At 38.9% G+C, this 26,986-nt stretch overlaps 1 protein-coding gene across 12 annotated transcripts in view; it reads right to left on the reverse strand.

Annotated features, from left to right (window-relative positions):
* The window catches only part of GRIP1 (glutamate receptor interacting protein 1), a 308,647-nt gene that overhangs the window by 62,939 nt on the left and 218,722 nt on the right, over positions 1-26,986 (reverse strand). For all 12 annotated transcript variants that reach the window (XM_038154124.1, XM_038154121.1, XM_038154128.1 and 9 more), the window contains 5 exons: positions 15,610-15,745; positions 14,490-14,635; positions 11,434-11,517; positions 10,509-10,584; positions 9,059-9,204 (listed from right to left, as the gene is read on the reverse strand). In XM_038154124.1, the coding sequence (XP_038010052.1) occupies positions 9,059-9,204; positions 10,509-10,584; positions 11,434-11,517; positions 14,490-14,635; positions 15,610-15,745 (588 nt within the window). The remainder of the gene's footprint in view (positions 1-9,058; positions 9,205-10,508; positions 10,585-11,433; positions 11,518-14,489; positions 14,636-15,609; positions 15,746-26,986) is intronic.

A 26,986-nucleotide genomic window follows, 5' to 3' on the forward strand; every position in this document is an offset into this window, starting at 1 on the left:
CAGCAGCAAATCACAACCAGACAGAGAAAAGATTACAGGCAAATAAACTTGGGAATCATGGAAATAATACTTTTCTGATTAAAACATCTTGTTTTTAACTGCTTGTAACTTACAACTTGGCCACAGCACTAATATTTGGTGTGATGTTTTGTTACAATGGATACCTTTCTCAGAGTGTACTTTTTTCTCTCCCCTTAGTTATTTTAGCTGAAACAGGTCATTAGGAAAAACCAGAGTTTGTCCCACCTACCCTGCCCTTCCCCCTGAAAATTCTATAGGCTTTATATGGAAAATTCATGTTCCCTATATGTCCTCTCTACCTGACAGATCTCGCACTGGGAATCAAGAGCTAAGAAGAGGGGAGAGAAGGACTTTTTGGGCCAGAAAGGGGAAGAGGCGAGGTAAGCAGGTTATTGATCCGTAAAGAAGCTGCAGAACAAGAAACTTGGGAATGGTTTGCTAAGAGATGGGGACAAGACAAAGGGCTAAAGAAGGACAGGCATGTAAACTGCAAAAGGCCTTTAAAAGAGGGAAATCAGCAGTGTGAGAGAAATGTATCGGAAAATTACTTAAGCCTTACTTGGCAAAAGACAGCAGAAAAAACTGGGCTGTAAGGAGGGGGAATAGCATGTTGGGGACTTAGGACCTTCTAGAAAAGATCAAACTAGGTCAGTAAAGAAAGGAAAAATCAAGCAGCTACTGGAAAAAGACAGTAATGCAGCTCAGAACCAGGATAAGAACAAAGAATGGAGGAAAGAAGCATCATGCCTCCATGAAATAGGAAGGAACATGGGATCCAGAACCCTTACAGTTGTTCTCCACTTTCAGCAAATGCCTTCAAAACCCTGTGGTCATGTGTGTGTATCAAGACTTTTCTGCTCTCCAGGAATTAATCACATGTGCTCTGTGCTGGACAGCTGGTCTGATAATGCTGCTAGCAGAGAGCAGGATGGTGGGATTAGTGGCTCTCACTCTTTTGAGGAACTTTTCTGGTATGGATGTCAGAAGATTGAAGTTTTTCTGAGAGAGACACCCAGGTAATGGTACATAAAAATGTGTCAAAGCTGTTAACAAACACGTCAGCTTACACAGGTACTGGTAAACAGCAAACTGAGAGTTGCTTATGCAACCCAGGGGTACCATTCACTGGAAAAAAATATCTGTTTTCTTACAAGGCCCCATTCCACAACTCTTTCACTGCTCAACAATCCTCACAATGAAATAAATGTCCTACCCATAGGTGAAAGCACCATAAGTTTTGAGGAGCTAGCTGTGAATGAGTTGGGTAGGAGGTGTGTAAGGCATAAAAAGGGAACTACAAAGAAAAGATTATGTAAAATGGAGGGAACATCTGATTGCTGCTTTTAAGTATCAGATTATATCACAAATTCTGTAAAGGCTGAAAGGTACCAACAGCATTAGTCACCAATTACAAGTAGTTTTTTATTTCACTATCACAGCCAGCAGCTGTATCTCTTGATCACACAAAAAACTGATCAAGCCAAGAACTGGTTTTTGAATTTCAATTTGAACTTGAATCCAGTTGGATTCAAAGAAAATCAAAAAAAAAATCCAAAAAGCTGGATTTTTTTAAACCATAATGCCTATTTACCTTAGGTTTCCATGTTACCCCATTTATCTCAAGAGGCCTTAAAAAAGGTTTTTAGATTTCCTTTAAAGAAGATAAGTAGAGTAGACTAAAGCAGGTAAGGAAGCAGGAACTTACAACAAACTGATCAGTATCAATCATCTTACAAGCTTGTGATGAGACTAAGTGAAGTCTGCACAACATATTTAGTAGCAGCATGAGAGACAAAGGGTTAAAAGGAATAACCCACTCTCCCTATTGTAAAAGAGCAGTCCTGAGAGTCAGAAAACTTGATAGCAGAAAAAAATCACAAGCCTCAGGCTTGTCATGCCAAGGGTAAATCATATACCACACTAGATAAAATCATAGGATCATAGAATGGCTTGGGTCGGAAGGGACTTTAAAGATCATCTACTTCCTCCCATCTGCAGTAAGCAGGGATTCCTGCCACTACATCAGGTTGCTCAGAGTCCCATCCATCCTGGTCTTGGACACTTTCAGGGATGGGGCAGCCACAACTTCTTGGGGCTACCTGTTCCAGTGCCTCACTACCCCTACAGTGAAGGATTCCTTCCTTATATCTAACCCTAATCTACTTTCTTTCAGTTTGAAGCCATTCCCCCTTGTCCTGTCACTACAGGCCTTTGTAACAAGACTCTCCATCTTTCTTGTGGGCTCCCTTCAGATACTGGAAGGCCACAATTAGGTCACTCCAAAACCTTGTCTTTTTCAGGCTGAACAAACCAAACTCTCTCGGCCTTTCCTCACAGAAAGGTGCTCCATCCCTCTCGACATCTTGGTAGCCTCCTCTGGACTCTCTGCAACAGGTTGATGTCCTTCCTGTGCTGGGGACCCCAGAGCTGGATGCAGATCTCCAGGTGGGGTCTCACCAGAGCAGAGCAGAGGGGCAGAATCCCCTCCCTGGCCCTGCTGGCCATGCTGCTTTGGATGCAGCCCAGGACACATTTGGCTCTCTGTGCTGGGAGTGCCCATGGCTGGGTCATGTCCAGCCTCTCCTCCTCCAGCACCCCCGAGTCCTTCTCAGCAGAGCTGCTCTCCATCTCTTCATCCCCAGCCTGGGCTGATGCCAGTGATGCCCTGATCTGGGTGCAGCACCTTGCACTTGGCCTTGTTAAACCTCATGAGATTCCCTCAGGCCCATTTCTCGAGCTTGTCCAGGTCCCTTCAATGGTATCCTGTCCTTCAGGTGTGTCAACTGCATGACTCAGCTCAGTGTCACCTGCCAGTTTACTGAGGGTGCACTTAATCCCTTCATCTGTGTCATTAATGAGGCTATTAAATAACACTGGTCCTCTGAGGGACACCACTGTCACTGATGCCCATTGGGACTCTGAGCCAATAACCACTATCCTCTGGATGTGACTGTCCAATCAATTCGTTATCCATCTAACAACAGTCCACTCACTGAATCCATCTCTCTCCAGTTTAGAGCAAAAGATGTTGTGGGAGACCATATTAAAAGCTTTACAGAAGCCCACAGAGATGACATCTGTGGCCTTTGCCCTGTCCACTGGTTCAGTAACCCTATCATGGAAGCCCAATAGGTGGGGCAGGCAGGACTTGCCCTTGGTGAAGCTGTGCTGGTTGTCTTGAACCACCTCCCTGTGCCTTAGCACACCTTGCTGGCACTACAAAGAGAAAAGTTATTTATTGTATATATCCGTGGCTGACTGTCAGTTTATACTGGTGTCCCTGATGCAGGCATCTGCCACCAACAGCAGAACACACCAAGGGTTTGATGAGCAAGTGAACTGCACAGTAAGATGAGACTAACGTGCCATAGCACATAGATTTAAGTATCTGCTCAGTAAATGTGAATCACTCAGCCTCCACGAGAGACAAAAAATTCCCATGTGTTATACCTAGTGACACATCTGTGAGTGGGTATTTCTGGAACTGTTACAGTTATGTCTGTGTTATCTCCTGCTGTAAGAAAGATCCAATACACATGGAATGACCTTGGGACTCGGAGGTTTTCTCCTTGAGATCTGCATATTTCCTGAAGCAGTCAAACTGTGGCTGGATTAGGGCCTCAGGAAAAAACACCAGGAAATTAATAACTTTGCATTTAGACAAGGATCTGGGCAGTGCCTTCAATAAGCCTGTGGTCACACACTGGAGAGAGAAATAAAATTCAAAATGAATAGCTGCATAAAAGGTTATTATCTCTCCTGTGGCTCTTGTGGCTGTACTGCATGCACACCCCTCTGGACAGTGCTGAGCAGACAGTCTCACTTCTGACATTTCCCAAGCAGAACACTCAACATTTTGACTTCCAGCATTGTCTTGTAACATAACTTGTGTAAGTGTGTGTAGCAGTATTTAAAGCAATGTTTCAATTAATACAGCTATTATGACCTTTGTTTTGCACATTAGTTTTCATTCTATCTGTCTCTGAAGCAACATAAGACAAAAAAACTTCTTCAAAGTTTTAAGCAACTAATTCATACTTAGAATTTCAAGGGATCTAAATCTATCGCCCTGTGATAGCCAGGAGACCTGCAGTTGCCGTCAAATGCTAGAGTATGTTAACCTATCTGTTCTGTCAAAATCGCATATGAGACAAGACAAATGAACGTTTTAAGTTTGTAAAGCAACAGAAAGAAAAGGGCAATCCTACAGGGTTCCTGATTTTACTTCAACTTGCAAGGTCTTGCAACACTTGTAAGGCTTAGGAAGATCCTAAGTCAGTCCTTGGAGTCTCTGGGGCTCCTGTTCCTTTGGGCTTGTAAAATCTCTAGCTTTTAAGGGTCTCCACAGCTCAGGATGCACTTGAGTGATACTGCTTTATGAAATTTAAGGGTCAGCTCATAAGTTCTTTTTTCTCCTCTATTTCTCGCCTTCCACAAATTACTGAAAGTCTACACTAGACTGCAGATTATCTCACCTGATCTTTAAACTGTGCAAATTTTCTCTCCCAAGAAGACAAGAGCTCTTCTTGTCAGGCAGAATTGCTAAAAGGCAAGGCAGGTTTCTTTAAATATACATTCATAAGATCATTACAGCACTAATTAATTAATTAACTAGCTTACTTTAATGGGTGGACTTATAGAAGCAAAAGACTTTGATGGGGCTAGCAAAAAGATTTACTAGCAAATGTCTGCATCAATATTCCCCTTTCTAGGAAGTTCTATCAGTGTTAAAAATTGAGTTCAGAAAACAGAGGGCGTTGCTCTAGTTAAAATCAAGTGTTTCTGTGTCAGGGTGACTCTGGTAGATTTGCAACAGAAAACAAGCTGACTATTTCTGTTTTGTAGAGAAAGCTTACAGGGTGACACATTCCAGCAAATCTATTCTGGCTCAAATATGAGCAAGAACTGTTAAAGAAGCCAGAGAAACATATGGAATTTGAAAGTGCAATATGTTCCTTTACTCCTGAACACCACAGAGTGGTTTGAACTAACAAACACCCATTGAAGAGAGAAAGATGTTGTGTCTCACAAGTGCAAACAACTAGAAAAGCTTATTTTGTGCCCAAGTTCAGGCAAAAGCTGTTAGTTTTGTTTAACTACGGTATCCTTGATTCAAAGATTGCCCCAGCATGAGCATCCAAGACTTAAAAAGTAGGTTGCTCAAAAGATCATCAACAGCCATTTATGAACTAAAGTTACATAAAAATGGCCAGAATTTAAACTCAAGGTAGTCACTACCTTTGAACTTGTCTGATTGCTCCCTTTCAGAGAAAACATGAAAGGTTACGCAAGCAGATGCAGCCCCAACTATAGAGACCACATAGAGCCCAGTGGCATCATGGCAGATCTTTGAAAACCTGAAGGGAAAATGCATCTCTTCAGCTTCAATGTACTGATAAACTTTTATTTCTTGTTTTAGACAAAGGCACGGTGAATCTTTGTTTGTAGCTTGTTATTAGTGCTGCATTCTAACTCTCACTATAACTCTAGCTGCGAGCATTTAATTATGATACTTCATCTGACCACTGCCTAACAGTGAGAATTTCAGTCTCTCCAACCTAACTTTATAGCCTGGAATGAATATTTTTTATTTGATTGCCACAGGAGAGGATTTAGGTTGTAAAATTATCTTGACAGTGGCTGCAAGTCACTGCTAGCTACCACCTTGCCTCTATTTCCCTTCCTCAAAATGAGGGCTCAGGTGTAATCATAGGGCACAGAGAGCTGCACTATACAGACCTCTCCCACTACTAGATGAAAATTGGTGATCCACATGACCAGAAAGTTTGGACACTTAAGGTGTAAGGACTACAGAGGGAAGTAAGAAAGCCCACAAAGATCACGTTAATTCTACACAGTTTTGTGTAGAGCGAGTCACCATATTCATGTCCTTTGCAAACACCAAAGTGCAGCATTATTTAAGCATCACAAAGTTAAAAAACACAGGCAGTTTCCTCTAAAATCAACAAGAAAGGTAAGCAATCACAGGACTTCATCACTGGAGAATGTGTTCTGGAAAACAGAAAGACATTTGGAAGACTGCACCCTCCACAACTTCAAATGTAACTTTTATCACATTATAAAATACTTTCTCAGAAATTAGGTTTTCCAATTTTCTTCAGGGATTATCTTGGTATTTTCACACTTGTACTATGACAAAGTCTCTTTGAAACTACACAGCGGTACACTCCACACACCAACCTGGAAATATTTTCAGCAGAGTCTAAAAATAAAATCTCTTTCAAGAAGCTGAATTGACAAGTTTATTTCCTGGGACCCAGCAGAGCAGGAGACTTCAGGATGTACTTAAGAAAGCACAGGTGTAACCCCAGAGTTCAACAGGAACAGCCACATCTCTTACATTATATACACACTTGATTACCCTGCACAGAACCCCTTGATGCTTTTTTTTTGCTCCAGTTTGTCTAGGGTCCAGAAACAATAAAATGTACAAGCTTCCCAAGTGACCTCTTGAAGACTTCAGCTGGGAGAGCTAAACTTTGAGAAATAGAGCACCTTTGAAACAGCTTATGTTTACAGGAGTAAGAAAAGTCAGTTACACACTACAGGACCGTAGTTGAAAAATAGTTCAGGATTATTTTCTTCATCTAGTAAAATAATTTAAAATCAAGTTCCAATTTCATGCTATCAGAATGTATTTCATGGCTCTTTCCAGTTCTGGCCACACAGAATGCTACTTTACAGGATATTACCATCACTGACAGAAGAGAAGGTATTAAAGCAAACAGTGCTACAATTATATCTCTAGGAGTAATATATTCTACTGAAAGCTTATACCAGGAGGACCCTACAGAATACACTAGACTTCTCTGCAACTTTTGGATTGTTTCTGCCCCCTTCAAGCAGGCTAACCTACTAATCTGTTTCAAGCATCAGTTATTGGTAAGTCACCTTACCCAATACCCTTCTTTTGTTTTAGCCTATTTTCAAATTCTCATCAACCCCCAGACAGCATTACAAACAGTTTATGGGTAACAGAAGAGTTGAGAAAAAATAGTAACATTTCTGTAATTTTAAAATTTCTCTTCATGACTCATGTTCTCTCTTTCACGTTACTCCTAACTTTGACTTTCCTGCTCTTGAGCAGAACTAAGAGAAGATTCAAATCAGAAAAGGTTTCCTGGGCCAGGATTCAATGGATTAGGATGAATGATTTTCAGCCTTTGCACCATGGTCATAAAATGGCTGCACAAGAGAGCTTCCCAACAAAATTTTTTGTTCACACCACTGCTAAAATACTATGCAGGGCATGCAAATTGGAAAAAATTCAAAACCTACTGGGGGCTAGGTAATATCACAATGCATTAGAGAGACAGTCTACTGGTTCCCTCTTTATTTCTTCTTGCAGACTCTGCTGGACCACCATTCCATAAATTTCCCAGTGTTTGATTTCCTTTTCCTTCTTTCCTTCTGACTCCACAAGTCTCAGGTTCTTCTACCTCCTTTAATTTCTGTTGGATAACACATTCATTGCCAGGAAGGCAGGAATGGTAAATCCAGATTGGTGCTGAGAACAAAAAGGAGTTTATTCAGAGAGAAACTGACACAAAGAGACTGATTGGTAGGTGCTGCCTATAGAGTTACAAGCCTGAAATTTCCACCTAAGTTCTATATCTGCCTGACCTGAGCTCTATCCTGATAGTACTGAAAAGAAGGTTCCTGCCTTGAACAAGCTGCAATTTAGGAAACAAGAGTGTTTCCTCATGTGGTCTCCTCCTTACACAAACCTTCAAAGATTTCCAAAAGATCCTCAGTGAAACGGAGGTTTACTCTCCCCCTGGGATATATAAGGAAAATGCGGATGGGAGTTTTCTCTGAAATGAAAGTTTGCTGGGAACTTTGTCTACAGCCAGGGGTTCATTTTAGAAAAAGTGGAGTAGAAAGAATATTGATTTAACCATGATGATAGACAGGGTTTGATCACCCATCGTCTTTCAAAGAAAAAGAATAAACAAATGAAAATACCTAAATTCTAGTTCTCCTCAGAAGCTAGAGCTCATCTGAGTTGTCTCCACCTTTCTGGACATGAATCTGTACAACTGTCCATCAGGCCTGCCAGACACTATACAAACCTGCCACTTCAATTCTTGACAGTTAAGTAAACAGAGACATATATTGTAATAAAAAAAGAGGAATCCGTGTCTCAGAGAAGAATAAAGAGGGCTGTCCCAGAATAAGCAAATATCTGACATTATTCTTTTCAGTATTAATCTTTTCCAAGGCTTTGAAGTTTGACAGTGCTATTTCACAAATCCCTAGGAGGCTGCTTTACTGCTAGGCTAGAAACCTGACTGTGGAACTGAGCAGAAAAAGAAGTGAAAAATCCCCAAAAGACAAGAAATATTTCAGTCTGACTGGTGAGTATTTCTGTTTCTTGCTGCTATGAATTTTCTGTATCTTGGAAAAATTGAGAGGATATGACAATTTCCAAAACAAATGGAAACAAATAAATTCCAAATTTCTTATTAAAAATCATCTGGTCTACTTGAATTCTCAAAAAAACCTCCCATATTTTCAGTGAGTTCAAGCAAAGTTTGTATAACATATAAGCTCATTTTTCAAGCCATTTGCCACCTATGTATTTCTTAACAAAATTTCTCTCCCCTATTCTTTTTTTCTGTGGCAGTCTGGTGACTTTTTAATTATGTCTTGTCCAACTAGCAGCACTGGCAAAAGAATTCTTGTTAGATCAAGTATTCCCCTCCTTCATGTGACAGAAATGCTTACACTTCATTAACCTTTATTATAAACTAGTCACTGGAAAAGTTACTTTGCTAGAATCCACGCTATGGTTTCGGCCTACAAACCACGGAATTGTCAGAATGCTAAATTACAGTAAAATACTGCTCACCTCCTTATGAACCCAAGATTAATGATACAATGCAGAAGAGAATAGCAGTGCTACTAGGAGCATAACAGGTCACAATCACTTCTAAAATAGCTCATGGAGAACAGGCAGCGAAATATCACAGATGGCTCCCAGTGTTACAGCCCCACTTCCTATCCCACGACCTACCCATCACTGAGACATCGTACTCAACCAGCAGAGTCGCCTCCTGCCCACACTGCTTGAGAATGCTCATGGCCTCAGCATGTGTTGTTCCCAACAGTCGGATCCCATCAACACTCAGCAGCCTGTCCCCAGGTTTGATTGTGCCCTCTCTGAAGGGAGAAGAAAGGAGTGATCTTTGTTAGTGTAAGACAAATTGATTTGGAGATAATACCATTTTTATGCAAAGCGATTCTCTCGCACCCTCCCTGACATCCATTCTTCTTGCCTTAACACTTAACATTTACTTTGACAGCCAGAATGATCAGAGGGCGCAGTGGAAAGGAAATTGCTTTAATTGGAAAGTCAGTGACTGGAAAACAGCTTACCACACAGTGAAATAATCAAGTCACGATAAACTGCATCTAAGTAGAGCTTCTGCTCAACATATGCTTTCTTTCTACCTTGTCCACACAACTTTTTTTCATAGATACATAAACACATCCTCCTCCAATATTTTCTTAAAAATAAACACGAGGTGCAAACACACGGGTGCTGAAACAGATTGCAAAATATGAATGTCCATTTATGGATTTTCTTTAAAAATATCTTTTACTTGCATAATTCCATTTTTCCTTTCTTCCAACTTAGAAGTAATTCAGCTCTAAATCTAAAATGCTGTCTCCTAGGCATATCTCATAACCTATTCAGAATTATAACAGAAAATGAAATACTAACACTGTCAGCTCAAGAATCGTGGAGAAAAACAAGGAAACCAGGGAATGAGGGAGAGAAAAAAGTGTGAGAACAAAAGAAATCCTCTCTTGAAACATTTTCTTCTCAGTTTCCAAGGTCAAAAATGTCAGCATAGGCTATAGATATCAATCTGCTTTAAAGAAATTGCCCTTTGAGTTTCTTTAATGGTTTAAGGACACAAATGCCATTTCTGAAAATACATTAAAATAGAGTGAATATTCTTGATATATAATGGTATTATATACAAGTATGCCCAAAACATAAATCTGTGCTCAGAAGTTTTCTAGGTAAAGTTATGCGTGACCTCACATGCAGATATGTACAAACATCTTCACAGAATAATGCAACACTCTAATGGTCACAGTATTATTCTGAACGCAAGAGAAAAAGATTGTGGTGTTAGAGTATAAAAAGCATAATTAAGAGCTACATCAGTTGTCTTAAGAATGCAAAAAAATGTGCCCTTACCTATTGCAGGAGTTTATTGTAATTATTTTTGGTGCAAGATCCTAAATTTAAGTTCACACACACCATAATGTGCCGAGCCTCTGTGGTTGCCCATTACTATTGCAGCAGTTATTATTACTTCTGTTACAACAATTAAAGACAAACCCATGTATTTAAATGCATCTGTTTCACTCAAAATGTTAACTTCTGTCCCAAATAATTCACCTTTCTCCATTTCTCTTTCACATGAACTCCAGAGAAAGATGAATTGTACCTGTCAGCAGGCCCTCCAGGTCTGACACATGTTATTACTACAGGACGAGATTTATTTCTGTCATCGTGTGCTCCACCTGGAAAGAAAAAAGTCAGAGAAAGTATACCTTCATTTTATGCTTTTTATGAAAGCTCATTTCCAAAAGGCAAGCCTACATCTTGTAGCATGCACCTTCACAGATGGGCTAAAAAAATGAAAAAAGTGGCCAAGCCATTAATAAGACCCTCCACTGAATTATACCTAAATAAAATCAACTTACTCTCTGCATAGATGAATCTTTTAAAACATTTCTATGGAGGCATTTTTACTAAATGAGTATTATTTTCTTAGAACTTTCACTCTGAAAATGTGATCTCAGTGTGAACACATTGTTCTGCAATGTTTGCAGCACAGAGAAAAAAAATCTGTACTTTATGTATATTCAGAATAATGAGTGACCACTAATAATTTATGTATTAAATAAAAAAGAGGAAGAAAATAATAATTCAATTAATTATTGGGGTATATTAATTAACAGCTGCATCTTTTTTTCTGTTCTCCAAGTCAATGATAATATTTTAGTTGTACAGTTCAGACTACCAGAAGTGTTAATCAAATTTCATGCCTAATATATACAAGTACTACATGTAAATATATTTTTTTAAGAACTATGATCTTCCCGGTGATTTCAGTGGTAGCAAAATCTGGTGTTATGTGACCAGAGTTTGTCATGTTTCCTTGGCATAGTTGATAACTTAAAATTCTTTCATGAACAAAAATTAGAGCAGCTCATAAAAGTAACACATGAGAGTATGGAAAATGTAATATATCGATTTTTCGAAAATGTAAGCCATACATCTTGATATATTTCTGAGTGCTTCAAAAACTTATCACTTTTTTCTTTTTAAACAAGAAAATACAGAGTTCAAACTCAACAATAACTCACCTCTTATTACAAATCCAAAAGTGTTCCCCTCTTTATGTAAAGTAACTTCCACAGTTCTAAAGATGAGACCTGATCCTTGTACAGCTAAAACAAAAAGAATCCAACTCTTAATGGTTATTATTTTTCTAATTATACACACAAATTTACACCTTTTCTAATTTAAGACAGATATTGAGTCATGCAATTGGAAAGACTCAATTACAGAACAGACAGACTGAAGGCCTATGAAAACATTTGCTTTTTTCACTTAGAGAGAAGACAATCAGTATTGTGGGGGTGTCTCTCTGATCTTAGGTTGCTAGATTACAGTGCATAATGTATTTTATTATCATAAGGTTGGTTTTTTTTTTCTTTTTCAAAATGTAGCATGCTGCCTTATAATTGGAGATTTAGTAAAAAAGTTCTTTGGCTTCTAGTTGAGTCAGTATTTTCTTTGGAAGTAATAAAGAACTGGTGTACAGCTGGACTAGGAGGTGAGAAGCCTAATGCACAGACTAATGCATTTGGGTGTGATAATCCACTTTACAGAATTTGAAACCATTGCTGTTAAGAGACCACCAGACAGTTTGCTATTAGCTTTTACAGGAAAAACTTTGGCAGGGTCTAAGAACTCTATTTTCCAATGGGAAAAGGACTCTGTGCAAAATCACAGGCACTCACACTTTCAACCTTCCACTCAAGTACTGCAAACAGTACAAACACAAATAAAAAAAAAAAAAAAAAAAATCAAAACCAAACCAACCCAGCTCCATAAAATACATGCTCTGTGAGCAGCAGAAATAATGAAAACTTGTCTCATTTGATGTTCCTGCGTGCAATAACCAGAGTTACCCTGTCAGGATACCCTGAGGGGGCAAGGGAGGCCACAGGCTACTCTGTGTGTGCTGCCAATCATGAAAGGCACCAGGAAGAGTAGAGGGCCCTCAGTGCTCTCTGCCCCTCTCTCTGTCTCTCTGAGGACTCCCCTGCTCCCAGCTCACTCAGGTGTTTATTTCCAGGAGATGTACTGTATGTAATGTACTTTTCTGGGAGTTTTTCAGTCCCTATTAAAAAAGTTACTGCAGGGAACCCGAAGAATCACCCAGTGAAATTACATAAATCTCATTTTCTCAGGAAAACAGGTGAAAAATGGCCCTCCAGAGCATAGCTCTGTGCTGCAGTAATTCCTGCTACAGCTTGAAGATCACGACTATGTTACTGAGTCCATGTGGTTGTTTTCTTTTCAGTTAGAAATGTTTTACTGACTAAAAAAAATAAATTATGAGGAGAAGACAACTTTTGCCTTCATTCCTATTGACAGAAAGTGGCCTTGCATGTAGCTCATGATAAATCCACACTTCCCCATTTGTTTGGTGCGGCCTGTAACTTCCACTGGGGAGAGGTGAAACCCACAGCTCAGCAGTGAGGAATGGCAGCAGTGTGCTTCCACTTGGGGACAGCCACTCAGGTGGCTGTCCTTGCATCCCAGCCTCAGCCTGCTGTGGGGAAAAAACTGCTTAACCCCTGCCAACAGGGAAAGGCAGACACGTGTGGCAGCAGCTCTCTTCACAGAGAGCAACAGGCACAACTCTCTCCCAGGATTTTTCCTGGGGAAGGCAGTGAGAAGCTCAGAGAAGAAGAGAAAACAATTCTTATCTCTATTCACTGCTCCTGTTGTTTTGCACATGTGGAATGTGTTATGCAGATTGTTTACCCAAAGTGATTTGTTAATTAAACACCAGTGAAAGTTGTTTTGATTCCTTAGTCAATTGAGTCAAAGCTATGTCCTGACTGTCTCCAGACAGTCATGGGTTTTTCTTTAGTATCTTTGTAGTACAGTATCTCTTTAGTTTATAATGTAGTATAGAATTAGTGTAATACATTATAGCTTAATAACACAATTATTCAGCCTTCTGAAATCATAGAGTCAGAGCACATTATTCCCTACGTTAGAGTTGCCCTCCATCAAAAGATGCGGGACAGGTGCTGCTCACCTTCCAGTTTTAAACACTGAGGTGGCTAGTGTTGAAGATAGCAGCTGGACACTCCTGCTGTTAACACTTCAGAAATGGAAGGAAGCACTAGGGAGTGGGATTACCAGTGCTCAGCCAAATCTAATCCACCATTATTAAATGACTGATATTTTCTGGCTCTGAAACTATAACAGTCCTCTCTCCGAGGGAGCAAGCATGGGAACAACAGTAGAATTTCATTATGTATGGGGCCAGGAAAGAAGTGCCAGGGCTTCTCCACATGACTACTGGAAAACTTTAATGTTTAACAAAAGCAGCTTGCTCACTAGTAGTTCGTGGAAACAACTAGTCTGCTAATTATCCCCAACTTTATCATCTATGCTTGTATGAAGAGGCTGGAAATTCCAAAGACTTAAAGAAAAAGTTACAAATGCTGCTGTAATTTAGCGTGTCAAAATGCAGTCTTAGTGAACAAGAATGGGACATTGCTAAAAGACGATGGAAACCAAAGAAAGCCCAGTTGAATAAATGCAAAACAAATAATGCTGGTGAAAGAACTACATCTGCAGCAAAGTAACTCTGAACTCAGCTCATTCATTCAGATACTGTGCTTCAGAACATGAAGTTCCCTCTCCACAAGCAAACACTAATCAACAGAGGACATTCAAAATTTTTTAATGTGCTTATCAGGAGGTCCTAAAAAAAACCCCAAATACATAACCAGACTAATCTTCCAGCTGCTAGAAAGCAGTGGAGAAGTTCATCAGCTTCTGAGCAAAAATCCCCAAACAAAACCCAACCAACCAACCAAAACCAACCATCACCCCTAGGAAACCAAAACACCAACAAAAAGCAGAGATTGGTAACTCTGCTCTGTTGCTGGTGGGATTTCTGCTTCTAAAACATCTGAGAGCATCCCTCTGTACTGCCAGTTCTTTTGTACCGCTTCAATGCTCTGTGATAAGCCACAGGAAAAAATAGAATCAATAAAAGAAAATTAAAAAACAACCACTACTAAAACGACTACTACCAACCATGCCCATCTCACTGTTGACTACGTCTGCTATTTTACATAGGCTTTCAGTTTGCTCTGCAATTACTTACAGACTGGAGGCAGCTCATACTCCACTTCTAACACAACCCTTTCACCAACATTCTTGAGCAGGCTGATGATCTCATCGTGGCGAAATTTGGTCAGGTTGATTCCATTCACAGATTTGATGTAGTCCCCTACATCCAGCTGGTCACTCCTAGGGAAAAGTACATACTCCTTTTGTGAAAGACAGATCTGATGAACCAAACTAAATCCTTTAAATTACTGTTTAGTAACTGTAAGAATTTTTTTCCCATGAATCTAGATTAAAACGAGTTGATATTTCTAACAGAAAGTGGCATTCTAAGATGTTAATCTACTCTGGCTTGTTAAATATTAAAATAAGAACATTGTTGCATTATTCATTCCTGAGGTACAAAACCAGCCGTACAATAAAGCAGCTGGATTATTTGACTGGTTTGGGCATAGGATCTGGGAAGTCATCTTCCTCATGTCCCCATCCATGTCTCTCTCTTTGGGAAATGTCCAAAAAAAATTATGGACATTTTGGACAAAAAATTTCCAAATTTTTTTTGAACATTGGTTGCCTTCACAGTTAACATCATATCAACAGGAGATGGGCCAAGGCCAAAAGCATACGTTCTACTCAGTTACTTGGAATTACTTAGCTCAACTCTTATCTTTTGACTTGTCTCACTCATGATTAAAGGCCTTTTTTCTTTCCACTGTAGTAGTAAGCAAGGTACTTATCACTTTAGAGTCTTTTTAATCTCAAAGCTATCTAATGAAGAATTAAAAAAAAGAATAAAATTATGGTAGCACTATCATTCTTTTTTTCCATTTTGTTTTTTTCCCCCTCAGTATGTTATGCTATTTCTCTCAAATTTTTGTTCAAAGACAAAAAATCCCCAGAAATAAAACATATATAATTTAGAAGAAATACCATGAGTCTTATGACAACTTTCAAAGATTTTGTTGGTATTTCCAGTTTTTATCAAAGTAGCCTAGAGCAAAAAGAAGGACCAGCTGTTGCCATTTCCCTCTGAGGTTCAGCAGTGTGATGGGCTGCCATTATAGATGCATCAGTCACATATTTTTAGGTGACCTTTCTGACGTATTTCTGAAGCAATCACATATTATAATGCATTCTGGAGCTTGAGATGTGGTTACCTAGCAGCGATTCCTCCTTGACGAAGGTTAGATACTCTTGGTTTCCCATCCTTGTCGATACCACCCGATACCGTGAGCCCTAGGGTGGTGCCTTCTTTTTTCATTAATTCAACTATTGTTGAGCCCTTGAATTCCTCTGTTGAAAGAAAATTATTCACATTATTAAAATTTAAGTAGTAACACAGATGTTGCCTTTCCAATATGTTACCTTCTTTCCAAGAAAATCATTCTGTTAGTAAGAAATAACATGTACATCTGGAGATTTTTTATATTACAATTTAGAAGTTCTGTCCACAAGGCTCTGCATATAGATAAATCTTGAGCCATATGTTCTATAGAAGGTTATTAAAAACGACACCAATGTGCTAGTATACTATACAGAGCCCACAAATATGAAGTCTGGGAACACTTATAACTAAAGATAGTTGTTTCTCATTTTAAAAAAGCTATCTTTCCTCATTTTCTGCTCTCTACCTCTGAGCTTTAAAATGCACTTCAACTGATGAAACAGAATTATATAACAGAACTATAATTTTAGGTTCAGACTCACTATGAGGCCACCAGGAGATGTCAGTGTTAATAGAACAATTGAATATAGCAAGAATCCAGACAGAGATACATCAGATCTTAAGAGTTTTATTCCTTATTTTTACATAAATACAGCTCTACTGTAACTCTCTGCAATTTCTGCAGAACAGGTATAAAGTAAGTGAAGGGCTTTCATAGTGATTAAGTATATATAAAATTTCCCTCACATGCTAAAACACCACCTTCGTCAGTTTCTTCGTTCTTGGAAAATGGTAAGTTAATTCCACAGACAACAACGGCAGGCCACATGCAGCAAGAAGCCTCAGACTTTCAAAGAGAGATGTCTTTATTGCACATGGGTGGACAAGGTAACCCACACACGCAGTTCCAGCAGGACTGCAACTCTTCCCAAAGCCACATGTCCACTGTTTGCAGTCAGGGAAGACCTAGTAAAACCACCAGCTGCCAGGTATTCTGGAAAAATACATGAAATCCTAAAGATCCGGAAAAATCCTGAAAAGGATCATCCATCTCAAGACCATCCATCTCAGGATCCACCTTTTCAGTACTAATACACAGCTTTTAGGTGAATTGATCAGATACAAACATCAAATATTCACTGTAAACAGTGAAAGCAGTATGTCTGCACTGCATCAGCAAGTTTGCTGTGGCAGCATGAGATTAGAAGATGAAAAGCCTCTCAAAAACCAAGCAAGGTCCTTGTATGTATTCAAATGTTCACCAGTAAGCATAGAAGTAGCACTATAAAAATAGCAACAAGGCTCTATTAAGATCATTCCACATGACTGAGATGACGTAACACATTTTCACCTTATAATGAAGAACTGCTGCCCTGAACAAGAATTGCCAAACCACCAGCATTACCTCTGTATTTGAGGAAATGGTGGCAGATTGAGGAAATCATTCAGAAGAGACTCCAGTCCTTGTGCACAGATTTGTAACCCATGGTAGTACTTCTAATAGGATTAACTGCTGAATCTTTTTCTGATGTGGCATCAGCCTGTGCTCCTGCTCATTTCTAGGTGTCTGACAGGCTCTTCTATCTATTCCAGCTGATGATGATCTCACTTCAGTTATTCACATTTTTACCATTATACAGCATGACTTACATGCTTGGACAAGAATTCCTCTATGCTTATAAAGCTTCTACTACAAAATTCTGTAATGCATTCAGCAACACAGGTTGTCAGAAGCAGACAGCAGCATAGCTAACTGGCACATTTTCCAACTTGGCTGCCACCAAACCACCATTTGGTACCATCTGGAAGCTGTTGAGCTCCCATAATGTTAGCTCACATCTGGCCTTTTTGACAGTGCAGAAAGAACAGATGTGATTACCTGCTTCTAAACATGCAGACATGTTGCATAGCTGTAGAGATGCTACGGACCAAAATGCTGCTTTCAGTTTTGTAAAAACCTGGAAGTATTCATAATGAATACAAGAGTTAGTCGTGGTACTTACTGCAGCCGAAGATAATGTACATTGGCACCCATGATGCAACCTCAGGTGCTGTGCCAGTGTGTGACACGTTTATTCAGGGTTTACTCAACCACGAGATCTGGAATCCAAAGGAAAATTCCCCTCCCCTCCCTTGTCCCAGACTGAATCCTTCCTTTTAATTCTCAGTAGTACAATCTGGCTTCCAGTAACCATCTAAGATTTTTGTTTTAAACAAATACTTTGTCACAATGCGTATACAGGACATAAACAATGCACTGCACTGCAATGCCATGCCCAATCTTTTGCCATAGCATAATACTGCCGTGTGTTTTGATCTTTTACGTAGGTTCTGAGTTTGCAATCCAATGCTAGACAATACTCTGCTGCCCGAAGTACATGTGGAACAGATGATCCAAACAGTATTTTAAGCAGGCTAACAATGACACAATTCCCTTCAACTACTGGCATGGAAAGTGATGACCAGGCTCGTTCCTTCTCACTGCCTATAATGACAAATTTCTGTTTGCCTCTGCCAACAGAACAATGACTTCTAGGCACTCTTCCTTGGTAGGTAGGAGGGAAAGATGCACCAGCACTATAAGGGAGGGGTGGTGTGAAGTGCTCATTGCACAGTGACAAATAAGGTCATCTAGGCGTGCACAGTAGTTCCATTAGGTTTGCTGCGCTGAAGGATTTTGTAGCTTTTGTTGTACATAATCATATCAGGAAGAAATTAAACTACCTAAGCTGGTTTTGCTTATAAGATTGTTATCCCTGCAAGTACTCTGAACCAGGCCCACTTGATACCCTCATCATTATGATTTTCATCTTCGCTTTCTTAAATCGCACATGATTACTGTTCTTATAATGCTATATATGACATGCTTACTCATCTGCATTGCTTTGGCATTATTATTACAGACTAATCCCACTGGAGTATTATTGAAATGTTCAATATCAGAACAACTCTGGGACTTCATTTCCAATCCAACAGGCAACTGCATCTGTATATGCTATTCCCCAACTAATGCAAGGTCAGTCTCTGTTTCCTAGCTATGTTACAATTTGAGGGTAAAAAAATCAAACTACTTCATGTATCACCTCACTCATAATTCATTACTTATGCCAACCAGCAAACTCCTAATTAGTTAGAAGTCTCTGGAGTCTGTTCTTTCCTACATGAACTCCCACACGGGTAATAATATTAGCATAGTCAGCATGTGAAGGGAAAGCACAGAAGTTATTTCCAGACTTCTTATGAATTCACACTTGGACTTGCCTTCCCTCAGCCTATGGAGGGAGCGTCTTGGGACTGCCTCAGGACTTCCATCGCTTCCTGCTGTTGCAAGGACAATCCTGGGTACATGCCTGTCCATGCTGCACCAGCCACTCTACAGCTTTCTGGGCATCCACCTGCCACTGGGGAATCCTGCTGCATCATGGAGATGGCTGGGCAAGGGGAGCATGAACATGCACACAAGCAGACATAAGATGAAAAAGAAAGGTTTCTGCTTCAAAGAGCTTCCTTTAGATGTCCAGTTCTGTAAGCAGGAGCATACACAGCAGCTGAATTCTAAAGAAAACATTACACTGCTGCTGTTTTCTCAGTTGCTGGTCTGGATGTTTCTCTCAGGCTAGCTGTTGCAATATCCTGACTGTGTGTGCCTGATTTGCAGCTGGGTCAGCTGGTACATTAACATTGTGATCTGCCCTGCAGCCTGGAGGACTACAGGGATACTCAATGTAGCACAAGAAAGCTTCAAAGATAAAGCTGATGCTCAAATTCAAGACTGGGTAAATCTTACTGTGAGAGGATGAATACATGGAACAACTTGCAGGTAGGTAAAACTGAAGAAACACCATGACCAATTTTTCTTCAATAATAATAGAAACATAATAAAGCTTCCAGTATTTTATACATGAGCAGACTTCTTGTCCTTTTCTACTCTTTGTGTATATAAATAATATCTTTCAATAAATAAACAGCATGGAAAATAAATTCTCATTAGACTTATGAACTTGGAGTATATTCACTTCTTCAAAAAGAAAACAATACCAAATGATATTTTTTTCACAGAAAAATATTTAAAAGCTGAGAGAACTCTTAGTCAAAATTATTATCATTTATTTTCTAAAATACTGGAATTTTATATCTTAAGGTACATATTAAAGTAAAACTCAAAAGTATTTGCCTTAATTTCAGATATTGAGGCCCTTCTGTGAAAATTTCATTTTAAAACCCTAAAAATGTCTAAAATCTACACAATCAGGTCTACACAAGCTTTATAAGCCTGCTTCTATTCTACACCTAGTGAATAAGTTTGTTAAGTGCAGCTGGAACAGGGCACCAATGGAACTGAACATAAAAGTAAAAAAAACCCCAAACTTGCTGTTATTGACATTTTCCTACCAAAACCATATATAACTAAAAAGTAAGTAATTGGTAAGTTTGCTGAAAATATAGTGAATGCTGTCCTGGAATGGATTTTCCCTTGTATGGCAGCAGAAATTCTGCAGAGAAAACATTTTGCTTTACATCCCAGTAGGTATCTCCTAGCTTAATAAGAAATTACATAATGATAAAGTCAATTCCTTGGGAGCAGATAGCAGTTTGTTACAGTGGAGACATCACATTCACTCAGTGTTTCAAGTCCTGTGGGTATGTGTATTTCTCTTAGTGTGACAAGAAGGATGTCAAGAGATGATGAACAGTCCATTCCTTGTTGCCCTTTTCCTGACTGGCTGGCACTAACTTCTAAACCACCTAAATTTCTATCAAAAACAAACAAAACCACATCACTGAGGAGAGTCTGAAGACATGAAGCTGGTGACAACCTGCCCTGTGGCCTCCCCTCCAGCCTGTGGAGGGACAATCCCCAAACCAGTCCTAGTTCAGAAGCAAGCAACCCACAGTGGAAGACAAACCGGTGCAAGGTGCAGCAGAGCACATCTACAAGGCACAACACACTGCAGTTACCAACAGCACTGTAAATTCAAAACACTGCCAATGCAGCCTGCCTTGGGTCAGCAGCCGGGTTAATCTGAATAAATGTACAGGTGAAATGTTGTACCATTTTCAGTGAAAGCAAAGGAGATAGGTAAGGCTAAGACACTTGCAAAAAAGTGTCTAAAATAGATTCAGTTTACACTGACACCTGTTCTGGTTGTGTACAAGGCATTAGATGATCTCATTTTTATCTTTTTTGTTGTTGTTGGTTTTTTTCAGCTATAAGAGCATCTACAAGACGACTTTGCCATTGCAAAAATATTACCTAAAATCCAAACACCTTTCACCAGTGCTTAAGGACTAGAAAAAGTGCTGAGCCTAGGCATGACACAGAAAAGGAAATAAGGGTATTTTATGACCCATCACAAGCAGTGATACACAGGACATGATCACATAATTCACTGAAAACACCAGGCCTGCAGGACACAGCAGCACAGTTCACACCTGGGTTCATTGGTTGCCTGTCTAAAATGAGCTTAGCTCTTGTGCTATTTGGTTTTGGGTACATTTTTCATAATCACAGAATCCTTGGCAGCCAACACTCTCTAAATCCCAGCTAAAGCATTCAACAAAGGAGGTCTTCAATTTAACCACAAATGTAAGCATTATATTCTAAATTCTGTTTCTAACTAAAATATCAGAATTTAATGCAAATATCCCAAGCCTGAAAATCAAATAACTACCAGAAAGCCAGCTGCAGACAACAACAACAACAAAAAAGGCTCTTAATTCTTAATGAAAGGACCTCACCAATTTCTTAACAGAAAAGTTTTGAAAGAAACACATATGACACCATTCATCATTATCAATACACACTACAATAACTTCTGTAATTACATTTCAGGAGTGAACAATGACTGGACTAAACCATTATTACCTTCCCAGGGCTTAACATTTGCATCCCACAGCCTACAGTGCAGCCCCAGTGCCTCCCCAGCAGCAGCACAGCCGTGCTACCACTAGCACACGCTCAAAGCACAACATCCTGCCTGCATCTGAATTCACTCCTTGCAGACAGGAGTCGTGGAGAACATTCACCAGAAAATGAACGTAAGTGTGGCATGGTGTAAAATCAGTTTTACCATTAAAGAAGCTTCCCACAGAAAAGACAAGAATGATCTCTGTGAAGTCAAATTAAAAAGGATGGCTTCATATGAGGGTGCAGAAAAAAGCTGCTTTTAACTTAGGGGAAAAAGTGATCCACGGCAACAGCAGAGAGGTTTCTCCAGGCTGACTGTGGCAGATATGCAGACTAAAACAAGAGATGGATGGCCACATGTCTAGATGCTTTTTCAAGCCAGACAAGTCCTGGTGAGGGAACAGCAGGCTTTTTGGTCCTCTGGATAGTCCTGCTTGCAAAAATTCCACACTGAAAGCATTTTCAAGCATGCTTTTTTTGTTTGGGTTTTTTTTCCCTTGCATTCTCAATTGAATTGCACAATAGTGCCAGAAAACAAAATGAGAACACATGTTGATACTCCAAATCCTCCCAAATATTCCAAGTACTATCAGCCCAAAATTATTCACGACATTAATTTGACAGCTATTGTGCAAAGAGATCAAATTGAGTTATCTTAATATAGATGATGGCATCTGATTCTTCTAAGATCTCAGTTTATTAGGAATTTTTGTCAGTGAACACTTCTGAATTATTTTCACTGTACTTTTTTTTTTCCTCTACATCAAGGATTGGAAAAATCAGGCTAAACACAATCATTCCCTATATATAATCCCTGAGCAGAGAAATTCAACTGGAGGAAAAATTGTATTAAAAATTATAAAACATTAAAACATTTAGCTTCAGTAAATATGAATACTTTAATATATTACTGTAAGAATATCCAGATTTAGTTAAATCACAACAACAAAACTTTTTCATGTATTATTACCTACAAAAAAATATCCCTGATATACCACCTTGTTGTAGGGCTGGAATAAAGATGCAGTGCAAACTACAACTTGCTCAATCATGCAGTCCAGTGAAAGTACATTTATTCCTTAAGCTAGCTGGGAAGTTCTAGTGTTTTCATCAATGGTTCTTTTTTAGAGAAAACCTACATGTATCTGCACTATCCACTGATCACTTGAAAATCTGCAACCATCAACTTCCTCATCTTCAGATGAGGACCAGTTCCACCTTGAAGCACTTGCTATGTTTCAGAAAGTTCAAGCATTTTTTGCTTCCTCATTATCTATGATGGCAGTCAAATTCCTGAACATCTGTTAGATCCAGAGCAGCTCACTAAACTGTCAAGGTGGAGCTTTATGAAGCAAAAACATTGGAAGGTAAAAATGAGCACAGTGATGAAGGACTTGATGGTCTCAACCTTCACCTCTTCAGCAGATATTGCAGGGCTTTCCAGAGCTCAAACTTCCAGGCTTCCACACCATACCATTTTTAGCTTGGCTGTGGAATGCGTAGTAGAAGGTACTTTTGAGCTGAAGGTTATGCCCGTAGTTATCCCAAATTTTTATCTCCCACATGAAACAACTATCTCCTTTTGAAAATTTTGATCACATGATAAGCAACAAAATCTTAAACTCAAGAATGGCTTGTGCATCAGCAGTGCGACCCTGATCTCCTCTGCTTGTCTCTGTTGACAGTAATGATGAAGAAAGGAGAGAGCCCCATTAGTCTTTTCTACATTTCTGTCTGAATGGGATAAAGGCTTCATTAACGCTCCTTTGCTAGTAGAAACACTACTGTGCAGAACAGCACAGAACTTAGACACTAATTTAGATTTATAGAACTTCTTCCCATAATTTTGATGAATTCACCTCCAACTTACTCTTAATCTCTTTTTAATGAGAAATCAACACCAAGAAAACTCTTATTGTGTTTCTTTACACTGATGTGTCACTACTCACAAAAACACAGCCTAACTGTTGCAGTTTCTCTGCTTTCTACAGTTACCAAAATGGATCAGGCTGGATTGATGACAGGACTGATTGTATTTGTGCATTTCAAAGCAGGAAAGAACCACTGAAAACAATTCTCGCCCTCATTACCTGAGTGAGACAAGCAGAGAAACCTGACGTGGTGGTATCTCCACCTATAGATTATCTTTTAGAAAGATATCCAGTGTGGCTTTGAAAGCTTTGAAAGTGATGAAAACTCTGCTATATGTCTAGATAATGTCTATCTGATCTGGGAGTAGACAAACCTTCAAGACAAATATCTCATTATAGTACCATTATTACATTCAGGATATTTCTTTGATGAAGAAGTGTGACCTCCAATCAAATCACCTCCTAATCTTTTTTCCCTTTTAGATTAAGAACTGTCTGAACTGCTTAGGTTTTTGCTATTTAAGACATGGTTTGCCACAATGTTTTAACATCCTGTTGCTACCAGGTAAATTTTAGCAATAGTGTCATTAAATCACATTTCTCCATTTGAGCTGTCATTTATTTTTCCTGACATACCTTGCATTGCCTCTTATGGTCTACAGTTACTATACTATATCATGTAACATTTTTGTTAACACAGGACAGTGATTTTCCTTTTTATGACATGGAGCTAGATCATTAGTGTCATGGCAAAAACAAAGCAGTGGGGATAAGAAAAGGATATAGTAATGGTGTCACTCCTTCTTAGAAAAAGCTATTGTTCATGTATTCAAAAATACTAGTGGGTAGTGAATTTTCAAATATTTGAAATTGGGACTGTATGACTTTTTGTAGTACACAGATTAAGGAATAGATGTTGAAGTTTTTAGAGGTCGTATATGTTAATGATTGTAGAGCAAATACACCTGAATTATATGCACACCCTGTCTTTCTACTTGGTAGTATTGAAGGAGACTCAGCATGACAAAAGGTTTTATCAAAGTCTCTGTGTAGAAGATCAGGCTATCCTTGAGAAAATGAGATATGGATGAGAAAAATGAGAAAAACTGAAAATTCGAGTGAATGCTTCCCACACATTTTACCTGCTGTCCTTTGTGCTCAGTGACCGCTGATATCTTTACGGTTTGCTTACTCCTCACCTTTGTGGAAAACCCCAACCCAGAAATGCTGACCTCTGGAAGATGGTAGTGCAAAATCAGGCTGGATAAATGCATGGCTACAAATGGTTTAAAAAGTGAACTGTCAATGACTCATTCTTCTTGCATACTTCAATCTGATATAAAACTAAAGTTCCAAGGATGGCTTAGGGGGCAATTTAATATGCAACCTGACAAAAAGGATGCACTGTTATTTTACTAAGTTTTTATAGGAAAAAAAAGTGCCTGTGTCAAAAAGATTATTAACTTACTCAATATTCAAGATGAAGAAAAAAATACAGGTAAAGCCAATGGAAAAGGAGGGTTAAAGAACTGCAAAATAAGCTACTGGCTCTGGCTTATATTAAAATTTACCAAATCACAGAAATAGTGATGACTTTGGATGTCAATACGCATTTAAGATCCACAAGAATTTACTATTCCTGTAAAGTAAGTGTGCCAACATGGGGGAAAAATGGGAAAAAAAGGAAAGGAATATTTCAGGCATTTCTGGGCTGCTAACCTGTGCTCTGGAACTCTCTAATCAATCTCTGTGCTTATTCCCTGAAGTTTAATGTATGCATAATGAACTAATGGCAAAGAGGGATGAAGACAGATGCCTTCATTTGCATGAACTAGCTTATTAGATAGTCAAGCTTGCTGAACAAATCACTGCAGCAAAACAGTAAAATACCCAGCTGCAAGAATCTACCTATGTGATTGCTTTTTTCATCTAAATTGTCACCATATCCCATAAAATTAGAACAGAAACTGAGATGGCATCATATTAGCACATGGTGACATTGCACACACTAGCCTGTGAGACAATAGGAACATTTCAGGTCACTTCAAGAAGGTGTTTGCAGGTTTTTTAAAAATCTGAATGTGACATCAACATAAGAGGCTTATATTATTCCAGAGCAACCTCATTATTATATATAGGAAGAAGACTTTCCTCTGTCCAAAATATGACATAAGTTTTACAGGAAAGTTTTTTGGCTTTTCTTTCAACATTTACTCTTACTCTCCAGAAACTTTGGGTGACAAGGAACAAATATTACATCTTACCTTCCTCTCCAAAAACATTAAGACCTGCTAACTGTGTATTCTGGTTCACATCTACTTCAAAAACACATCTTGTCTGTTGGGTCCATTGCAACATCCTTCTCTTTCAGTGACCAAGAGGTTAAAACAGACAGGAAAATGTTTATATGGATCGAAGAAATAGCTAAAATCTTCAAAAAGACTGAAACAGATAAAGATTCAGCTAAATAGTACTACCTGGAGACTTTAATGACATCTTTCATTTCAAGCACAGTGCAATGTACAGAATCTCAACAAGGATGCAAATGAGGAAATTGCTAACACAACTCAAAGCACGCTTGTTGAAAATACTTCTTTTAAAGTAAGATTGCCTGTGAAAAAGAGCTGACTCTTAATAAAGGCTGCGCTCAAACAGAAGGAAACTGCAGCATGAGAGCACTTCTTCAGGTTGCTGACTCCATGCAAACAATTCACAAGATGTGCTTGTCTCTGTTTTTTTCTCCTCTGCTTTTAGAGGATATACTGCTAGCATTTTTAAAGAAAATATTTAAATTCTAAATTATTTTAAATTTATAGAAATCGCTTGAGGAACTTAGCAGGCCTTTCTCAATATAGATGCTTCAGCACAGAGATCTTCCACTACCATTGAGAGTAAAATTTGCTAATCAGACCTAGGAAAAAAGTTATGGAAATTTTACATTTCAAATGGTTCCAGGCTGGTATAAAAGTTTGCTAAGTCACACAAACAAGTGCATTCTAAAATTTTTTTCCTCTGCACATAAATCAATATGGGGTGTTTTTGAAATAAACAAACTTCTGCTCCCTGTGGTCTTACAAAATGTCTGTAGGAGAGTCTTTGCTCCAGTTTTTCTTTCCCTTCTTGATTTACCTAAGGTTGTAACAGGTCAGTACATTCATAATATTTTCCTTAGTGAAGACCCAGAGCTTATGATAGAAAAATAGATAATTAGCCTAATGTTAGCTGCTACAATCTAATAAGAATGTTTGGTATGGATTTGAGTTTATAATGCTTAATTTTATGTCTATATGCATTAGAAAAATACAAGATGATACCCTGACATCTTCTGAATCCCAGTAGTTCTGACTATTGGTCAATGATATTTTTATAGGGTAGTAGATATATTAAAATTTGCAGTGGATCAACAAATAAAATTAGCAAAATAAAAAACTCTGATTTCCCCAATACCCTTAACACAGGTCATGAAAAGCACATCTTACCATACATTATAATCAGATCCAGCTATCATCCTCGTTGGCTAGCACTTAATCTAGACTGACTTAAACAGCTTTCCTACTGTTTTCTGTGGTGTGTGATTAAGTAAGTCAAGC

Source organism: Motacilla alba, chromosome 1A, assembly GCF_015832195.1.
Source record: "Motacilla alba alba isolate MOTALB_02 chromosome 1A, Motacilla_alba_V1.0_pri, whole genome shotgun sequence".
NCBI lineage: Eukaryota > Metazoa > Chordata > Aves > Passeriformes > Motacillidae > Motacilla > Motacilla alba.